A 16,341-nucleotide genomic window follows, 5' to 3' on the forward strand; every position below is an offset into this window, starting at 1 on the left:
GTTTTTGTCTTGATCGGGACCGGCCGTAACCGGTTATGGCCCGGCCCGGGACCGATTTTTGGCCACCTCTACTCGCCAGTCTCTAATCTTCAGTTTCAGTCTTTGACTTTTGTTGAAAGTTCTTTGGTGTGAGTTTTGTCTTCTTGAAGTATCACTGTCGCAAATGGATTTACATTACAAGTTCTTCAGCGATCACTGAACAGACTCAGTGATGATCGCTGGAACTGAAAAGACAGAAACATAAATACTTCGTGTAAGGTAAAAGGGATTATCATCAAATCACTGAGAGAGAGGATCAACATATATATATATATATATATATACACACACATATATATATAGGTGGAGGTTCAAACGAGAACCCCTGTGATTTATGAGAATGCGAGAACAATCCAATAACCTCAAACTTTTTTAATTAATAAATTAACTTATATTAAATATAAATAAATTAATAAGAGCAGTAATGTAATTAATTAATTTTTATAAATTTTATTTTATTTTAATTAGTCATAATTATCCCTATTTTTCCTGCACGTTTTTTCCACTCTCTTCTCTCCCCTTGTGATAATTGTGTAACCATAACCTGTCGAAACCATGATCAATCAAGTGTAACCATAACCTATCGAAACCATGAGTAATCGTTGTGATAAATGTGTGATTGTCTAACCCTAACCGATCGAAACCATGAGTAATCGTTGTGATAAATGTGTGATTGTCTAACCCTAACCGATCGAAACCATGATCAAATTGAGTGCGCAAGTGATGTTACAATAGTGATATCACATGGTTATCACACCCATATCACACCAAATCGTTTAGTAGATTTCGCTCGTAATTGTTATGATAAATGTGTGATCATCTAATCCTAACCGATCGAAACTATGATCAAATCGAGTGTGTTGTTATGATAGTGATATCACATGATTATCACACTCATATCACACCAAATCGGTAGTCGATTTTCTAAGTTAACCCTAGCCGAGCGGAAACCTTGTGATAATTGTGTGATAATCACACCCAAATCACACCAAATCGTGTTGATATAAGCGATAATGTGATAATTGTGTGATAATCACATGATTATCACACCCAAATCACACCAAATCGTGTTGATATAAGCGATAATGTGATAATTGTGTGATAATCACATGATTATCACACCCATATCACATGATTAACTGTTTATTAGATAATGATAATCATGATGATGTAATCGTATTAAAAGATTTTATAATATCATTTCCATTATTACCCTTTTAAGTTTAATATTTTCTGAATCTTTTTAAATTTCAATTTTAGTTTTAAAAATCTTTTAATTTTATATTTTATCACAATATACGGTTATTGGGTTGTTCTCGTATTCTCGTAAATCACAAGGGTTCTCGTTTGAATCCTTCCCTATATATATATATATATATATATGTGTGTGTGTAAGTGTGTGTGTGTGTGTGGAGGACAACCATTTATTGATGGAGTTGTACCTTTGTGCTTTGTAGTTTGAAAGACTTTCAATTTTAAGATATGGATGTAGGATCAACTTGCATGACCATCATCATTTATCAAGATAAAAGAATGCAACTTCATGATGTATGTATAAATGTGAATGCAACTTCATGATGTATGTATAAATGGTGCAAAGGGTTAGGTCTCCATTATGATCATGTGTCCATAAAACCATTGTTGAATTTCTATCATCATAAAAATAATTCTTCCTACATTTCATTCTCATACTCTACTTTAAAGTGAGATATACTGAAGAACTAATATCAAAATGGTATATGCATGTTCCTGGAAAGCTTGATTTGTGCTTCTGTTGAACCAAACGAGACCTTTGAAATTTTGTATCATCTGAATGCTAGGAGAGACAAGAGCACACCAACATGGAAGTATCTTATCTAAGACATGCATACACTTAAATAAGCCGAAATATATTTAGTGAGACTGTGTGCTTGTGTACAAATACATCATATAACAATGCTTATGAAAACACATTTCATATCAAGATCTCATCATCGAGGTATAACCAAACCATAACCATACCCATTACTGTTGTGCCCATATGGACAGTCCGAAAAACCTTACATCATACTAACCCCAGCTAGACACGTACCATACTAATAGGAGTCTTGGTTAACCATCAGTTATACGTCACATACCAAAATAACATATGATCTCAACTCGTGCTCATGTATATATGGAGTCATATATGACGTATGCATATAGCACGCTTCATATGTTGTAACACATACCTCATTTTTGTATTTTCAACACCAAACTAATCTGGTTATCAACCACAAGCATTGCTTTTGAACTCCTTTCCTTTTACCCCGTCCATACAATTACATAATTTTTTACTGTCCATATATTTGGTGCAAATAAAATGAGTTCACTATACATAAATGAAAATTTCTTATATGATCCTAACTCTACATACATAAATAGATGTTCATTGATTTTTTTTTTCAATTATTTCAACCTCAATGTAAACATATTGTAATAATATTTGTTTTACACATACAACACTCTTCATGAATTCAGTTCGGTGAAACAAATCCATTATAGTCACCCTTACATATAATTATCAATCAAAATAAATTTACTATACTATAATATTATTAGGTTTCAGTAATTATTTCAACTCAATACAATTACTGTAAAATATAATAATGTATTATCTACATCGTTCATTACATTTCCTAATCATTGGGCTCCACACATTCAACCCTTGTTAATGTTGTTTCACTATTAATCTGAGTAAGGGGCTGTCTACCTAGAAACTTACTCGGTAAACGCTTACCGATAGGAGTCAAGATAAGATTGCAGTACATTAAACAATATCGTATGCAACAATTTACCTGGTAAAAGCTCACCTGGGTAAGAGTCCTCACCATCACTTACCGGGTAAGACTCTCTATCCCTATCATCGTTCTTACCGGGTAAGATTTTCAGCCCTTGCCATATGCATTAGGTGAAAAAAGTTACCCGATCCACACTTACCGGGTAAGTATTTAGTAAACGGCCCCTAAATCTCTTTATCCATATTAAACCGGATGTTAAGAATAACTTAAGTAGTGTGAACAAGATAACAATGTTATTTCAGTGTTTAATGTCCAATAATCGTATATTCATGTAGGTCAAGACCGGAGATGCACAAGTGGGCCTGAAGCTTGGAACCGGTTATAAAAGGTGTAAGAGTCCCACCAATTACATTTTTTAAAGGTAAATTGGTTATGGGCATGGTTGCAAGGCCCATTATCATTTTTTTGTCTTGTTTGGACCATTTTACTCTTTTCCTATAAATATGTGTCTTGAGTCGATGGTTTATTCACACAAATCAAAACAATTTCAGAGCTTAACTATTTGTGTTCTTAAAGCCCAATTTCTTATATTTTAGTGCTTGACAAATACAATATTTGATTTGTGTAAATAAAGTATTTCTAGAATAAGTTAGTGAATAAAAATTTAACGATAAATTTATTTGATTCACAAATTATAAAACACTAATTTATTAAAAAAAGTAAATGAATGTTAAACTTATTTAAAATATTACTAAAATAAAATTAAATTAGTCACAACTTTTTCCCCATAAAAACAGTTTCCAATAGGACCCCGGTAAATTGGTTAAAGGTCATGTTTGACAATTATAAGCTAGCTTATTAAACAAGTCACATTTTCTTAGCTATAAACTAGTTATTTGAAAAATCACTTCAAACGACATTTAAATAAGCCACATCTTTTTTTTTTCCAACTAACTTTTTGACAGGTTCTTTTTAAGTTAATTTATACTGTTATTTAGATTACAGCTTACAACAAATTTCTACCAAAGAATATTAGTTTATGAGCCAATAACTACTTTATCATACCAAAGAATATTAGTTTATGAGCCAAACTACTTTATCAGCCAACAAAAAGTATACTGTCAACTTTTCAGTTAACAACTAACTTATCAGCTAGTTTGCTAAACATAGCCAAAGAATCCGTGAGAATGTGTTTTTACACATCTCTAGTCCGGACATGATCGTTATCGGATGATGAACAACTATAGAAGAAGAAATCCAAGTGAAGATAGAATTGTGAAGTTATTATTCACTTTTGTTACAATCTATTATATTCACACATACTTGTTACTTAATTTACCTTCTTTGGAAGTTGAGTTTGGCTATACAATACGCAAATAGCGAAGCAAGAACAATAGGGTATAGTGCAAGAAGAATGAACGCTATCGGCAACTCATCATGATGATACCCAAAGTAATCTCTTAAGAAAGCTTCGACACGTTTAGTTTCCCCAAAAACCACAATCTCCTTCGTCACATCACCATATTGAGAAGTAAGCATTGCGTTAAGCGACCATGAAGTAGGAGTTGCATAATACAACCATATCCACCACCCCGGAATTTTCTGCAGCAAACCAAAATAATAAGTTCCATGAAACCAAACATAATCAACTTGAGTCAACAGGAACTTACCGGTTTAGGAATTAAAAATCCACCAAACAAGTTAAACATGGTGTAAAATGTAGATTGTAGAATAGCAGCTACAGGAAAGTTTGGTGTGATTGCAACAAGCAGCATGCCCAAATAGGTGAAGTACATCAATGTGCACAAGAATGCATAGAAATACCAGAAAACCTTGTAGATTGACCAATAATACCCGATCATAGGATATGTGATGCAGGTGAATGCAAGTGATTGGGCGAAAAGATAGGGGAACTCGATTGCCACCTACAAGATAAATCAATTTTTTTTTAAGTATTATACAAAACTCCTCTAAAAATCACTAATCTGCTTCAGATTCTGTGATTTCTAACACCCTAGGAGAAGATAGATTTTAGAAGCCTTGTTATGTGTATTAGATATAATAAGTAGAAAAGAAGGGATTTCGAACCTGTGCAAGAGCATAAGCCCATGATGCATACATCCCAGAAAATCTTTCTCGATATACAACGGTTCGCTCCATGGAAACATATGGTAGGACTGAAGACGAGTTGTTTATGCCACAGAACAGTACAGCAGAGTACATCGAAGCAAGAATATTAAATAAACTCTGCTGGTTATGTCTGTCGCATGGAAGGATAATATATATCAGGTATATTTTAAAAGGAAGTATAAAGGAGTTGAGATTTAGGGAATGATAATCTTAAAAAAAATGCATTCAGGAGCATTAGGCATCAAATTATGCAAAAATAATGAAAGGAATGCACATGGTTTAACTTACATTTTCCTCCCTTGATCCCAGAAGAGTAACCCGAAAATAAACGATGCAAAGAGCATATGCAGGGAACGCATCAAGTTGTATGAAGGACTTCTCCAATATGATAAGCGTTGTTTCCATAGGCATGCCTTGAACTGGCCCCAACCATTTTGTGGGAAGCGCGTTGGAAAATACAACTCTTTTGAACCAGGAGGTGGTTTACTTAATGTGTTTACTACCTCTTTATTGCTCCTAACATAATACAAAAACAAATCAAAGTAACTGATCAAATTCTCAAAGCATATATTTGCAGACAAATGTAATTTAAGAGTTAAAATGCTTCAAATGTGCTACATGCAGAACCCTCAAAAGATCATTTAAGTTTCCTATAATTAGAAATACATCTGCAGGGGGCAGCGCAGACACCTGTGTTTAAATCCTACAGCAGAAGAGTATGAAACAAAACTCCATCCATCTGTGGAATTCGATGAAAAAAATATAAACACCAATAAATTTACTGTTGCAAGAAAAAAGAGTGATGAAATCAACGAGTATGAGAAGAAAGTTGCCAAGAAAATAATGTAGATTTACTGTTGCATCTAAACAAACATCTTAAGAAACACTGAAAGCAGGATTTGGATGTTCATTAAAGTTACAATAAAGCCAAAATTTGGAGAATCCAAAACAGAAATGGTGTTTAAAAGTGGAACTTACTTGTACAAAGCCGAAGTAGAATATATTTTTGCAAAATCAACTCCAAGTTCAGCCTCCATTGATGCCGAAGTAACCTCTAACATCCATGTTGCTGGATTATAGTTGTCTCTAATCTTGGGCACCCCGGGGATGCTCTGTTTCAAATACATTTCAGGTGGATGTAAGATGCATCAATTGTCCATTATTAGAGGCAAAAAAATCATGATTAACAACAAAAGAGGGATGATATATATCTAAAAATGTGCATCTGTTTTGAGGTCAGCTAACCTCGAGGTATTCAATGACACTACTTGAATGGCGACCCAGTGGTCCACAGTATATCATACGTCCACCACTTTTCAAAAGGATTAACTGCAGGAACATTAATAGGACAATAGATAAGTTTTGTTATATCAAACTAAAGCAAGAAAAATAGTATCAAAGAAAATGATTGCAATAACATACATTCAAAGACATGTGACTTGTAATTGAATGATTTAGACCTACTAAATCCGTTACAATTCTATTTGGCAAACATCCAGATATTTATCCTATTACTGAATCAAACATAATCTTTTTGATTCCATAGTTGTCTCCGATACAACAACAAGAAGCATTTCATCGAAGCTACTTTGAATAGGCAAAAAATGAACCCACAAGAAATCACAAAGAGGTGCAGCAAATAGAAAACATAAATTGCTTAAGCTCCATGACATGAATGGTGTGCTTACATTGCATTACACAACATCTTTGTCAATAGAATCACTGTTACCAACTTATAAACTACTTAGTCACAGAAAAAGAATATATAACTTAAATAGTCATATGACTTTCTGTAAGTTTTTCTATCTTCCCAATAGATCATTAATGAAGAGAAGCTTGTCCGAGAAATATAAAGGGCATGGTATTACCTTGCGTTAGTGTTGCTTGTCACCCTAAAGAGAAAGAACATCAGCATAAATAGAATATTCTAAACCTTAAACTAATAATCTAAAAGATGAACATTTTTAATGTGGACTTAGCAGGTGCGATGGCGTTGGAAATGAAAAAAAATCGTACTGGGAAGTAATGTTTACATAACAGAAGAGGTGTCTTAGTGTATCTCTAGCTAATGCCATCTATTCTGCAACACAGGCAGATGAGTTGTTTCTTTTGTCACTTTTCCCTTTTGCGCTTTCAGATATTAAAGAAACTAATTTGTCTTAGTGGTCAATTGTGCCGCTATTATTGGAACGCTATTTAGACCGCTATTTGGCATTTGTCCGCTAATCGATATTGCGCCGCAATTAATAGCATAGCTACACACAAACATATGGGATCGATTATCAAGAGACTTTTGCTCCCATGGCGACGATTAATACTGTTCGGGTTCTATTGTCACTTGTTGCCAATTATGATTGGCTTCTCTATCAACTCGACGTGAAAAATGCGTTCCTTAATGGCAAGCTCAAAGGGGAAGTTTACATGGACTTGCCCCCAGGTTTTCACGACCCCACAACCCCAATAAGGTGTGTCGACTTAAGCAAGCAATCTATGGCTTGAAACAGTCACCTAAGGCATGGTTCGATCACTTCAATTCCACGGTTAAACAATTTGGATATCTCCAAGCCCATGCCGATCATACTCTCTTCTATCTTCATGAGCATGGTAAGATTGCTATCTTTATTTTTATGTGGATGATATCATCATTACAGGAAACCATGCCATCACCATAACCAAAATTGAAGCTCATCTAGCCAAATCTTTTGAAATGAAAGATCTTGGCACACTCTGGTATTTCTTGGGTATGGAGATTGCAGGATGTAAATCTACGATTAGCTTGTCTCAACGGAAGTATACTTTGGACTTGCTGAAAGAGACCAGGATGTTGGGCTCTCGACCAACATCTACTCCTATTGAACCTAACCTCAAACCAAATGCTACATCTACGGTTCCAGTCGACAGGGGGAGATTTCAGCACCTCATTGGTCGACTGATTTATCTAGCACATACCAGGCCCGACATCACATTTGTAGTCAACTACGTGAGCCAATTCATGCACTCACCATCCTAGTGCCATCTTGATGCAGTCCACCAAATACTAAGATATCTCAAGCCACAGATTGATATTTAAAAAACAGGAAGATTGAAGAATTGAAGTCTTTACTGATGCAAGTTGGGTAAGCTCTCTATGTGATTGGCGATCTACCTCAGGGTATTGTTCCTATGTGTTTGGAAACCTGGTTACTTGGCGAAGTAAGAAACAAGGAGTGGTCTCAAGAAGCAGGGCTGAAGCCGAATTGAGGTCCACTGCTCTAGGTATATGTGAAGCTCTCTGGCTAAGAAGATCGTTAAGGGAGCTAAGGGTCCCTGTAAAGCAGCCGATGCTTATCTGATGTGACAATAAAGCTGCTATTTCAATGACACATAATCCTGTTCATCATGATAGGACTAAACATGTGGAAGTTGGCAGACATTTCATTAAGGAGAAGATCGAAAAGGGAATTCTGAAGATTTCCTACATTTCTACAACTCAACAGGTGGCTGACATCTCACTAAGGCACTGAATTTGCCTTCCTTTGATAAGCTGAACGGCAAGCTTGGATTGTATAATATGTACCATCCAGCTTAAGGGGGAGTGTAGACAAATATGAATATGAGGAAAGGTGCTAAGTTGTTATAGATAGACTCCAATAGCGAGTTAGACTCCAACAGGGAGTTGCTTTAGAATAGTCCTTCTCTTTTCTCACTTTTCTGTGTATATATATATATGTATATATATATATATATCTTCCCTGTATTGTAATTAATCAACACGACAATCTATAAATTCATATTCTCCAAAAGTCTTTACCGTATAACTACCTGTAACTGTCGATCTCTCATATAAATATATAAAACGCTTGGTCTAAGGCGCGATATACTCGAGTTTAATACTAGTGACTTCTTGGATTATCCCAATACTTATTTCGTGAAACTCAAGGCTATAACAGGTCAAAATATAGTATTTCGGAAGTGTAATTGATACATGATCCAAGTGATTGTAACCATGATACCATATACTCAACATATACCTCATCAAAGGCCTCAAATATGTCAATGCTTGGTTGGTGAATGGTACAGACAATTGTTCTTCCTGTATCGACAATATTCTTCACAGCCCGCATGACAATGGCAGCTGATCTGGCATCCAACCCTGTTGTAGGTTCATCCATGAATATGATAGAAGGATTAGCAATGACTTCCACAGCAATTGTGAGCCGCTTACGCTGCTCTGTTGATAGACCACTAACCCCAGGAATGCCAACCAAGGCATCTTTTATGGCATAAAGCTCAACTATTTCCAGAATTTCTTCAATGAACTTCTGTACATGCCATCAAAAAAAGTTGCATCCAGTTACCAAAGATTATTGACAAAACAATGTCTGTGTAAACATTCGATAGAGATATTTCATACATATTTAGTTTTTGAATCAATTTCAGGCTGAAGACGGAGCCAAGCAGAAAATATCACTGATTCTTCAACTGTAATTTGGGGAGAGTGTATATCAGTTTGCTCACAGTAACCTGAAATCCTAGCAAAGGTTTCTTGGACTTTAGGATACCCTCCTATCTTAATCTCTCCTTCAACAATGCCACTGGTTTTCCTTCCAGCAAGAACGTCAAGAAGTGTTGTTTTACCAGCACCACTTACACCCATCAATGCTGTAAGAACACCAGGTCTGAAACCCCCTGTGATATCGCTAAGTAATTCAAGTCTCTTTCCAGTGAACCCATGCTCTCTCATTTCCTAACATCATATCAACAGGAAAAAACAGTCAACTGTAACATAATTTGAGCAACAGATATTAAATACTTATAACTTAGGTAAGTAAGATAACTTTGACCAATTACCGGTGGGGGCACGACATGGTACTGTAGATCTTGAAAGGTAATTGTTAGCGGTTCAAAAGGCAACACCATATTTCCTGTAAGATAAGAGGATGAATAAGTATCTATTGATGCACAACAGGCACCCTCTACTCCAAAATCAGATTCAAAGTCCCATATAGTGCAAATGACATAATTTCAAGTCTTGCACCCACAGTTATATTTATAAATTAAACTGGAAAGTTCTAAGAACTGGTCTCTAACTGTTGAGGCATGAGAATATAGCCATGTATATACCATTGAAAAATGAAACAGAAATGTGGCACAGCAAAAAGAAAATATCCTAACCTTCATAAGGCTTTGAGACATCAGTACTGGAATTTTTAGTTGTTTTATCCCTCTGAGTATGGTTTTTGGATCCTTCACTTTCATATACTTGATACAACTTTTCCTTTGAAATGATGGCTCGAGTACCTGGAGCTGAAGTATTAAATAACATAATTAATAAATTTAAAAAAAGGCACTCTTTACATTTAAAGTCGACTTTTAATACTAGAAAGATGAAGTTACCCTTCAAGTAGCTTAAAGCCAAGATGAAGCCTATGTTGAATAACATCGCAAAACTGAACAAGGCACCAAGTGATATCCAGAAATAGTATCCATCAAAGTTTAACCCACGGCTTTGAAGTATTTGTAGCCCTATGGTTGTGTTTGTAGGCATCACCTCCTTGGGAAAATTAATTATAATGAATAGCACACCAATGAGTATATACATTCTCTTCATTAATGACCCGTGACACACTGAAACTAGCATATAATCCACGAGACAGAGATAACACATGTTATTCATCCAGACTTTACTTGTCACAAGAAGATTGCAACGCCATTGATATGTAATAATGATAGAAGGAAAGATCAAATGTGGAAATTCAACCAGAAATTCATTTTTATACAAAGTCAGGAAGCCAAGATAAAGGATGAAATTAAAATCAATTCTGATTATGCATCCACAACAGAGATTGCGTTATGCTGTCATATTTAATTGTCAGAAATCATGTCGTCCAAGAGGGTTGTACATACTATTCTGCTAGAAAGAAATGCAACTATCGATCAATGAATGACCCAACACTTCCCTGGGATAAATATTGGAAAGCTTGCCATTGGCAAAATCCATCTGGATTGTTAAGTTGTTCAAAAATCAAATAAGGGTTTTACTGATTTACCTTGTTCCATCTAGGAGAAAGGAATTCATTCAATGTGAGGCCTATTTCACCATATGACAGTGGAGAAAGCCAAAATCCCCACTTCAACCAAGCTGGCATGGAAGCTGCAACAAGTTTCCATTCCGGAGTATGATCAGTAAGTCTTTACAGGGGTATATATCAAGTAGAGAAAAATACAGGGAACTTACTGTATGGTAAAATGAAGCCACCAAATGACAACAGAAACAAAAATGATATACTGCCTGCAGTTGTAGAAGCAACCACAGTTCGAAACAATGATGCAAAGAACCGGAACATGGATATAGACGTGAAGTGCATCGCGAATAATAGCACTAGCTGACGGAAAAACCTATAAAGCACATGCAACAGTAAAAGTACATTGTAGTATTGTAGTTTCTGACGGATAATTTCAGTATATGTTAACTTTAGAGGAAAATGAACCAGGTTGCTACTATGATCTCGAAGCTATCCCAAAAAGAATCCATTACGTCACCGACTTGTCAAATATGTTTATAGATGACAGTCTCTTATGGAAACAGAGATAGATTGAAGAGAATGATGAAATAATTTACAAGATGCTCACCTTTCTGGTTCAGGGCTGTATCCAATAACATAATAAGTGAGACTCGTCCAAATAATGGCTGTCACCATTGACAACGGAATCTTAAGAATGGATGCAGGAATCGCATATGCCCAAGCAGGGTAGAAGTACATGTCCCGCTGTTTATAGAAAACTGAAAGTCTTGCCACCGTCATAGACAATTCTGGGAACCCATCAACTAGAAGAATCACAAGTGCATAGAAAAGTGAACCGAGATAATAATTCGCATCAAGGACATCAACCTTCAATCTTGTTCGAAAGAATACAGTCATTGTGATTAATGCAATTATGAGGAGCTGCAAAAAAGTAACCCACATAACTGGACATTTAATAAGGTAATAGAAAATGAACTTTTCACATGAAGGGTACGAGTCTATTGCCAAATAATGGTAATACTAATATTACAATGAACGTGTAGAATAAGGTAGATTCAAATACCCGAAGAAAGAGTGATCTGTACCTGGATGAATTTGAAGATGTAGACAAAAGAATTCCTCTTCATGAGAAGGATCTCTCTTGACATGCAAGCTCTAAAAAGAGACCATTTAGAAAGCGAATACACGTTGCAGGAGATGGCATTCTCATGGCTCGGCAATCTAGTAAAAGGTTTGGAGATATCCTCATTTACTTCTGTTCCCAAATTAGATTCCTTAAATTTCATGGATAAGTTCTGCACTGATACATAACTATATGCTTGTTCAGTTCGGCACCAATACTTTGCTTGATCTTTTCTTGAGACAACCTGTTAATCAATCCGTATTGCATAACTAGCTAAAGAAGCAAGAACATGATAATCAATTATGCTATGCAATTTGGAAATTGTTTTCCTAGTGTTGTATATCACTGCACGTAAACAGGAATATACGGTACAGACGTACAGTAGTGGACATGCATGAATGGCTGGTTGGAGAACAGTTATCAACCATTTGGAACAAGAAAACAAAATCAGAGCATGTTTTCAAAACTGAAACAGAAAATACTGACAAAAGCTGTGGGCAGACTGACAGGCTGCATTAAGAAATCAGCAGGTTGGAATATGTGCCTAAAAGGTCAAGGCATTTAAACGGTTTCTCCTCCTAGCTGGCTTGTTCCTCTAATGACTCTTGCTGAAATCAAACTGGAGAAGCAATAAAATGGTTGGACAATTGGTGATGGTTCGAAAGATGCCTGGAAAGTTGAGCTGGTATTACACCGAATCATTCCGAGTTATAGCAAGTATGGTTCTGACAGGTGGTCTCTAGGTTCATAGGTGATCTAACAGGTCATCAAATGTTGTCGCAGGTGAGGTTGCTGCAATGACCAGAACAGGTGCAAGGTGGTTGTCCTACAGCAGCAAGGATCAGAAAAAGCTGGAACAAGGATTTACAGAATACCCCTTGAAGTTAAACAATATGACAAATTTCTCTAGAATTTCATAGAAAACAAAATGCTCCTTGAAATTCTTGAATTTTGATATTAGTATCTGGTGATGACACTATGGTCTTCACTCTTCAGGCTTTATGGGACTGACAGAAGAACCTTGAACTTTCAAGAATGGTAGAATAGTACCTGGACTCCACACTTGTAAAGCTAAAATTTTCATGTGCAATGGAAGTTCTTAGTGAAGCTATGGTGAGACTTTGGAGAACCATTAAGTTTTAGCAAAACACTAGGAGCTTCAAAGGGTAGCTAACAGACCGGAGTTACGTTTACGAATAAGTCTGGCAAGGTCTATGGGTGGAAGAGAGATTTAGACAGAGGTGGATTAAAGTGGTAAGGCCATGAGAGGTTTGGCGCACCTCGTTGGAGGCCTAGGATACCGATTAAAATAGCAACTAGCATGGGAGAAGCTTAGAAGCTTCTGATAAAGGTAGAGCTCTTAAAGGTCATAAAGGAGCTGCTGCATGTCATGGAGATTTGTCGGAGGAATATTGGAGGCAGACCAGGCGCAATAGTCATATATAGCTTTTTAAGTGAGTATTAATCATAGGATGTTACAAGAGTAAAGAAAAATATGGGACAACTTGTTCAAGAAGTAATCAATATTCAACAAGCATTCAATTGAGATCTTCATTGAGGATCTGAATATGAGTTAAGGAGCAAGTGTTGCTGGGAAAATCATTTGGGTTTATCCTTACAAATGGAGAAGATGGATTTAGATTGTTGCACAAGCATAGGGTTAGGTTGTGTGAAGTGTAGGACTATGACAAGAGGTATAAGACTACACCATTTGGGGAATAGGGCTAGGAGCATCTTGGTTCATTTCATTCAAAAGTTGGTCAAACATTCAAAGTTAATCAACCAGATGGTTTTGTTTATTCATGTTGATGCAAACATAGGACTTTGTCCTTTTTGGCAAAATGTTCTTAATAGGTGAGAACTTTTCCATATTTATTTTACCTCCAGTTATCTTTTGCATTGACTTATCTTTCAAATGCTGTCTTTTAATAAAAAAAAACATATTTTTTCAAAAGCCGTCTTTACATTGAAATTTTGTGACAGGAGCAACCAATCTATAACTACTTGTTGAGCTACCACATCACAAAAATAACTAGGAATTCTTACTTTAACTTCCCTTATTTGCATAAAATTTAGCAACTTCAAGATTAATCTCCTAAAACATTTTTTGAAGCAATTCCCTCTTTTATCTTTCTCAACTTTCCAAATAATAGATCTACTTTTACACTTGGTATACACAAAGTTCATTAGTGACTTTGTTATATGGCAGGAGGATTATTAGTGTGTAACCCACTAGCAATACTATTTTGTACTTGCGGATTAACAAAGCCTTACACAAATTATTCCTTTAATGAGCCTCTTAAGTCTTTGTTGTTAATACTCAAGAAATGTACTCTATCGAACAACATCAACAAGCTCCACTTGGATTCTACAGGGTTTAGACGCATTAACCTAGTAATACCCAAGGAAACAACAAGGTAAGACGAGGCAGATCAGAGGTGTGATGGCAAATGGACATCTGACTCTTGATAACTGCTCTGATGTTGATGGGGACCCTGTCGGGGCATAGGAGGTTCCAGCTGCGTTAGATCCAGGTCACAACACCACAGATGGTTCCTAGAGAGTGCGATGACGGATTTGGAGGTGACAACTATTGGCGGTGCCTTGGAAAACTTCAAATTGCGATGGCTCAGGCTAGGGAAGCTGCAACAATTGCAGTTGAAGACTGATGACAGGAAAACAGAATAAAGGAGATGCAGAAGGATACTTTGCACCAAAAGTCTGAACCAAAGGCTATGTTGGCCAAAGGCAGTGAAATGCTGCTTGAAATGTTCTAGGCCCTCCCAGGTGACAACCTAAAGCTCTAATACCATGTAACTGTACGAGGTTACAGTTCGAAATATTTCCCAAGTGTTGTATATAGAAACATGCTTTAATATAGTAGTCTTAACAGGTCCAGGCTAACAAGCCAAAGTGTAAGCTAGCATAATCTGATTTTATCTTCTGAAAGTAACAAACTTTAATGAGATGGGACATTACCTCTTGGAGGAAGTCAGCCACACCTTTTCTCTCGGGACACCTAAAACCAAAACCCTCAAAATACTCTAGAACATTACTGCGAGATCCATGATACACAATCATCCCTTCAGCCATCAACATAATGTCATCAAAGAGATCAAATGCTTCTGGTGATGGCTGAAGAAGTGAAATGAGTACAGAAGCATCTGTTATATGTGCCAACTGCTGAAGACAAGCAATTATCTGATACGTAGTGGAGCTGTCTAAGCCATTTGATATTTCATCCATGAATAAAGCTTTCGTGGGACCAACAATCATCTCCCCTGCAAAGAACCATACAAGTTAGATTCCATATCCATGAAGGTAGCAATTGCGATTGTACATTTGTACTCATCGACATTGTAGACCAATATGGACAATGGGCTTCTTCATATAGAGCTGATGTATAGTGAACATCAATAGCATCATCATATGCACAAGTTACCTGTAGTCAATCTTTTCTTCTGACCACCAGAGATTCCCCTCCTCATGGCATCTCCAAACATTGTATCAGCACATATATCCAGGCCAAGAATCTGGAATACATGATAATGGTGAGGATATAAACATATTATGCATATCCAACCACGGAAAAATATATAAGATCAGAGCAGCTAAAAGGATTACCTTCAGGATGTAGTTTGTCTGAAGAGTAGTCTTTTGTCCTTCAATGGAAATTGCCTGTGGAAATTAAACGTGGTTGAGTATGACAATTAATATCGCCAAATACTATATATTATCACAAATCAGGTAAATATGATCCCTTTGTCCCATGTTATATTGGCTTTATCTCTCAAAATTTAAACACTAGACTTTTCTCACTTTGAGAGACATAACTTTATAAACAAGACCAACATAAGTTTCAGGAGCTTCTAGTCAAAATTTAAGAAAGGGTTTCTTTTGCACTAATAATGTTAGACTAAGTCGACTAGTCTAGTTTATATTTTTAATATTGTCTAGGGTCCAAAGTGTAATTAGTTTTACCTATATAAAGTGTATCAGATTATTATTATTTTTCAATCAATACAATCAATATCAAGTTTTATATGGTATCAGAGCCTAACCCTAACCTTAACCCTAACCCTAAAATCGATCCTTCTCCCTAACCCTAAAATCGGCGCCCTTCAACCCTAATCTGTTGCTGCCGCCCCCTTCAACCCTAATCTGCTGCTGCTGCCCCCTTCAACCCTAATCTGCTGCTGCTGCCCCCTTCAACCCTAATCTGCTGCTGCCGCCCCCTTCAACCCTAATCTGCCGGCCGGCGCCCTTTAACCCTAACCCTACAATC

General features: G+C 36.4%; 1 protein-coding gene across 1 annotated transcript in view; it reads right to left on the reverse strand.

The window, feature by feature from the left end:
- Positions 1–4,044: 4,044 nt before the first annotated feature.
- Positions 4,045–16,341, reverse strand: part of LOC112506422 (pleiotropic drug resistance protein 3-like) — a 34,545-nt gene continuing 22,248 nt past the window's right edge. Inside the window, exons 7-24 of the mRNA XM_025110444.1 lie at positions 15,681–15,734; positions 15,499–15,589; positions 15,036–15,337; positions 12,019–12,300; positions 11,541–11,854; positions 11,146–11,306; positions 10,958–11,061; positions 10,305–10,458; positions 10,083–10,214; positions 9,759–9,832; positions 9,322–9,654; positions 8,939–9,229; positions 6,174–6,257; positions 5,907–6,040; positions 5,217–5,444; positions 4,887–5,058; positions 4,469–4,723; positions 4,045–4,400 (exon numbers count right to left, since the gene is read on the reverse strand). Of these exons, the coding sequence (XP_024966212.1) occupies positions 4,134–4,400; positions 4,469–4,723; positions 4,887–5,058; positions 5,217–5,444; positions 5,907–6,040; positions 6,174–6,257; positions 8,939–9,229; positions 9,322–9,654; positions 9,759–9,832; positions 10,083–10,214; positions 10,305–10,458; positions 10,958–11,061; positions 11,146–11,306; positions 11,541–11,854; positions 12,019–12,300; positions 15,036–15,337; positions 15,499–15,589; positions 15,681–15,734 (3,432 nt within the window). The 3' untranslated portion in view covers positions 4,045–4,133. The remainder of the gene's footprint in view (positions 4,401–4,468; positions 4,724–4,886; positions 5,059–5,216; positions 5,445–5,906; positions 6,041–6,173; positions 6,258–8,938; positions 9,230–9,321; positions 9,655–9,758; positions 9,833–10,082; positions 10,215–10,304; positions 10,459–10,957; positions 11,062–11,145; positions 11,307–11,540; positions 11,855–12,018; positions 12,301–15,035; positions 15,338–15,498; positions 15,590–15,680; positions 15,735–16,341) is intronic.

The sequence above is a fragment of the Cynara cardunculus genome, assembly GCF_001531365.2.
Source record: "Cynara cardunculus var. scolymus isolate 2C chromosome LG 2, CcrdV1, whole genome shotgun sequence".
NCBI lineage: Eukaryota > Viridiplantae > Streptophyta > Magnoliopsida > Asterales > Asteraceae > Cynara > Cynara cardunculus.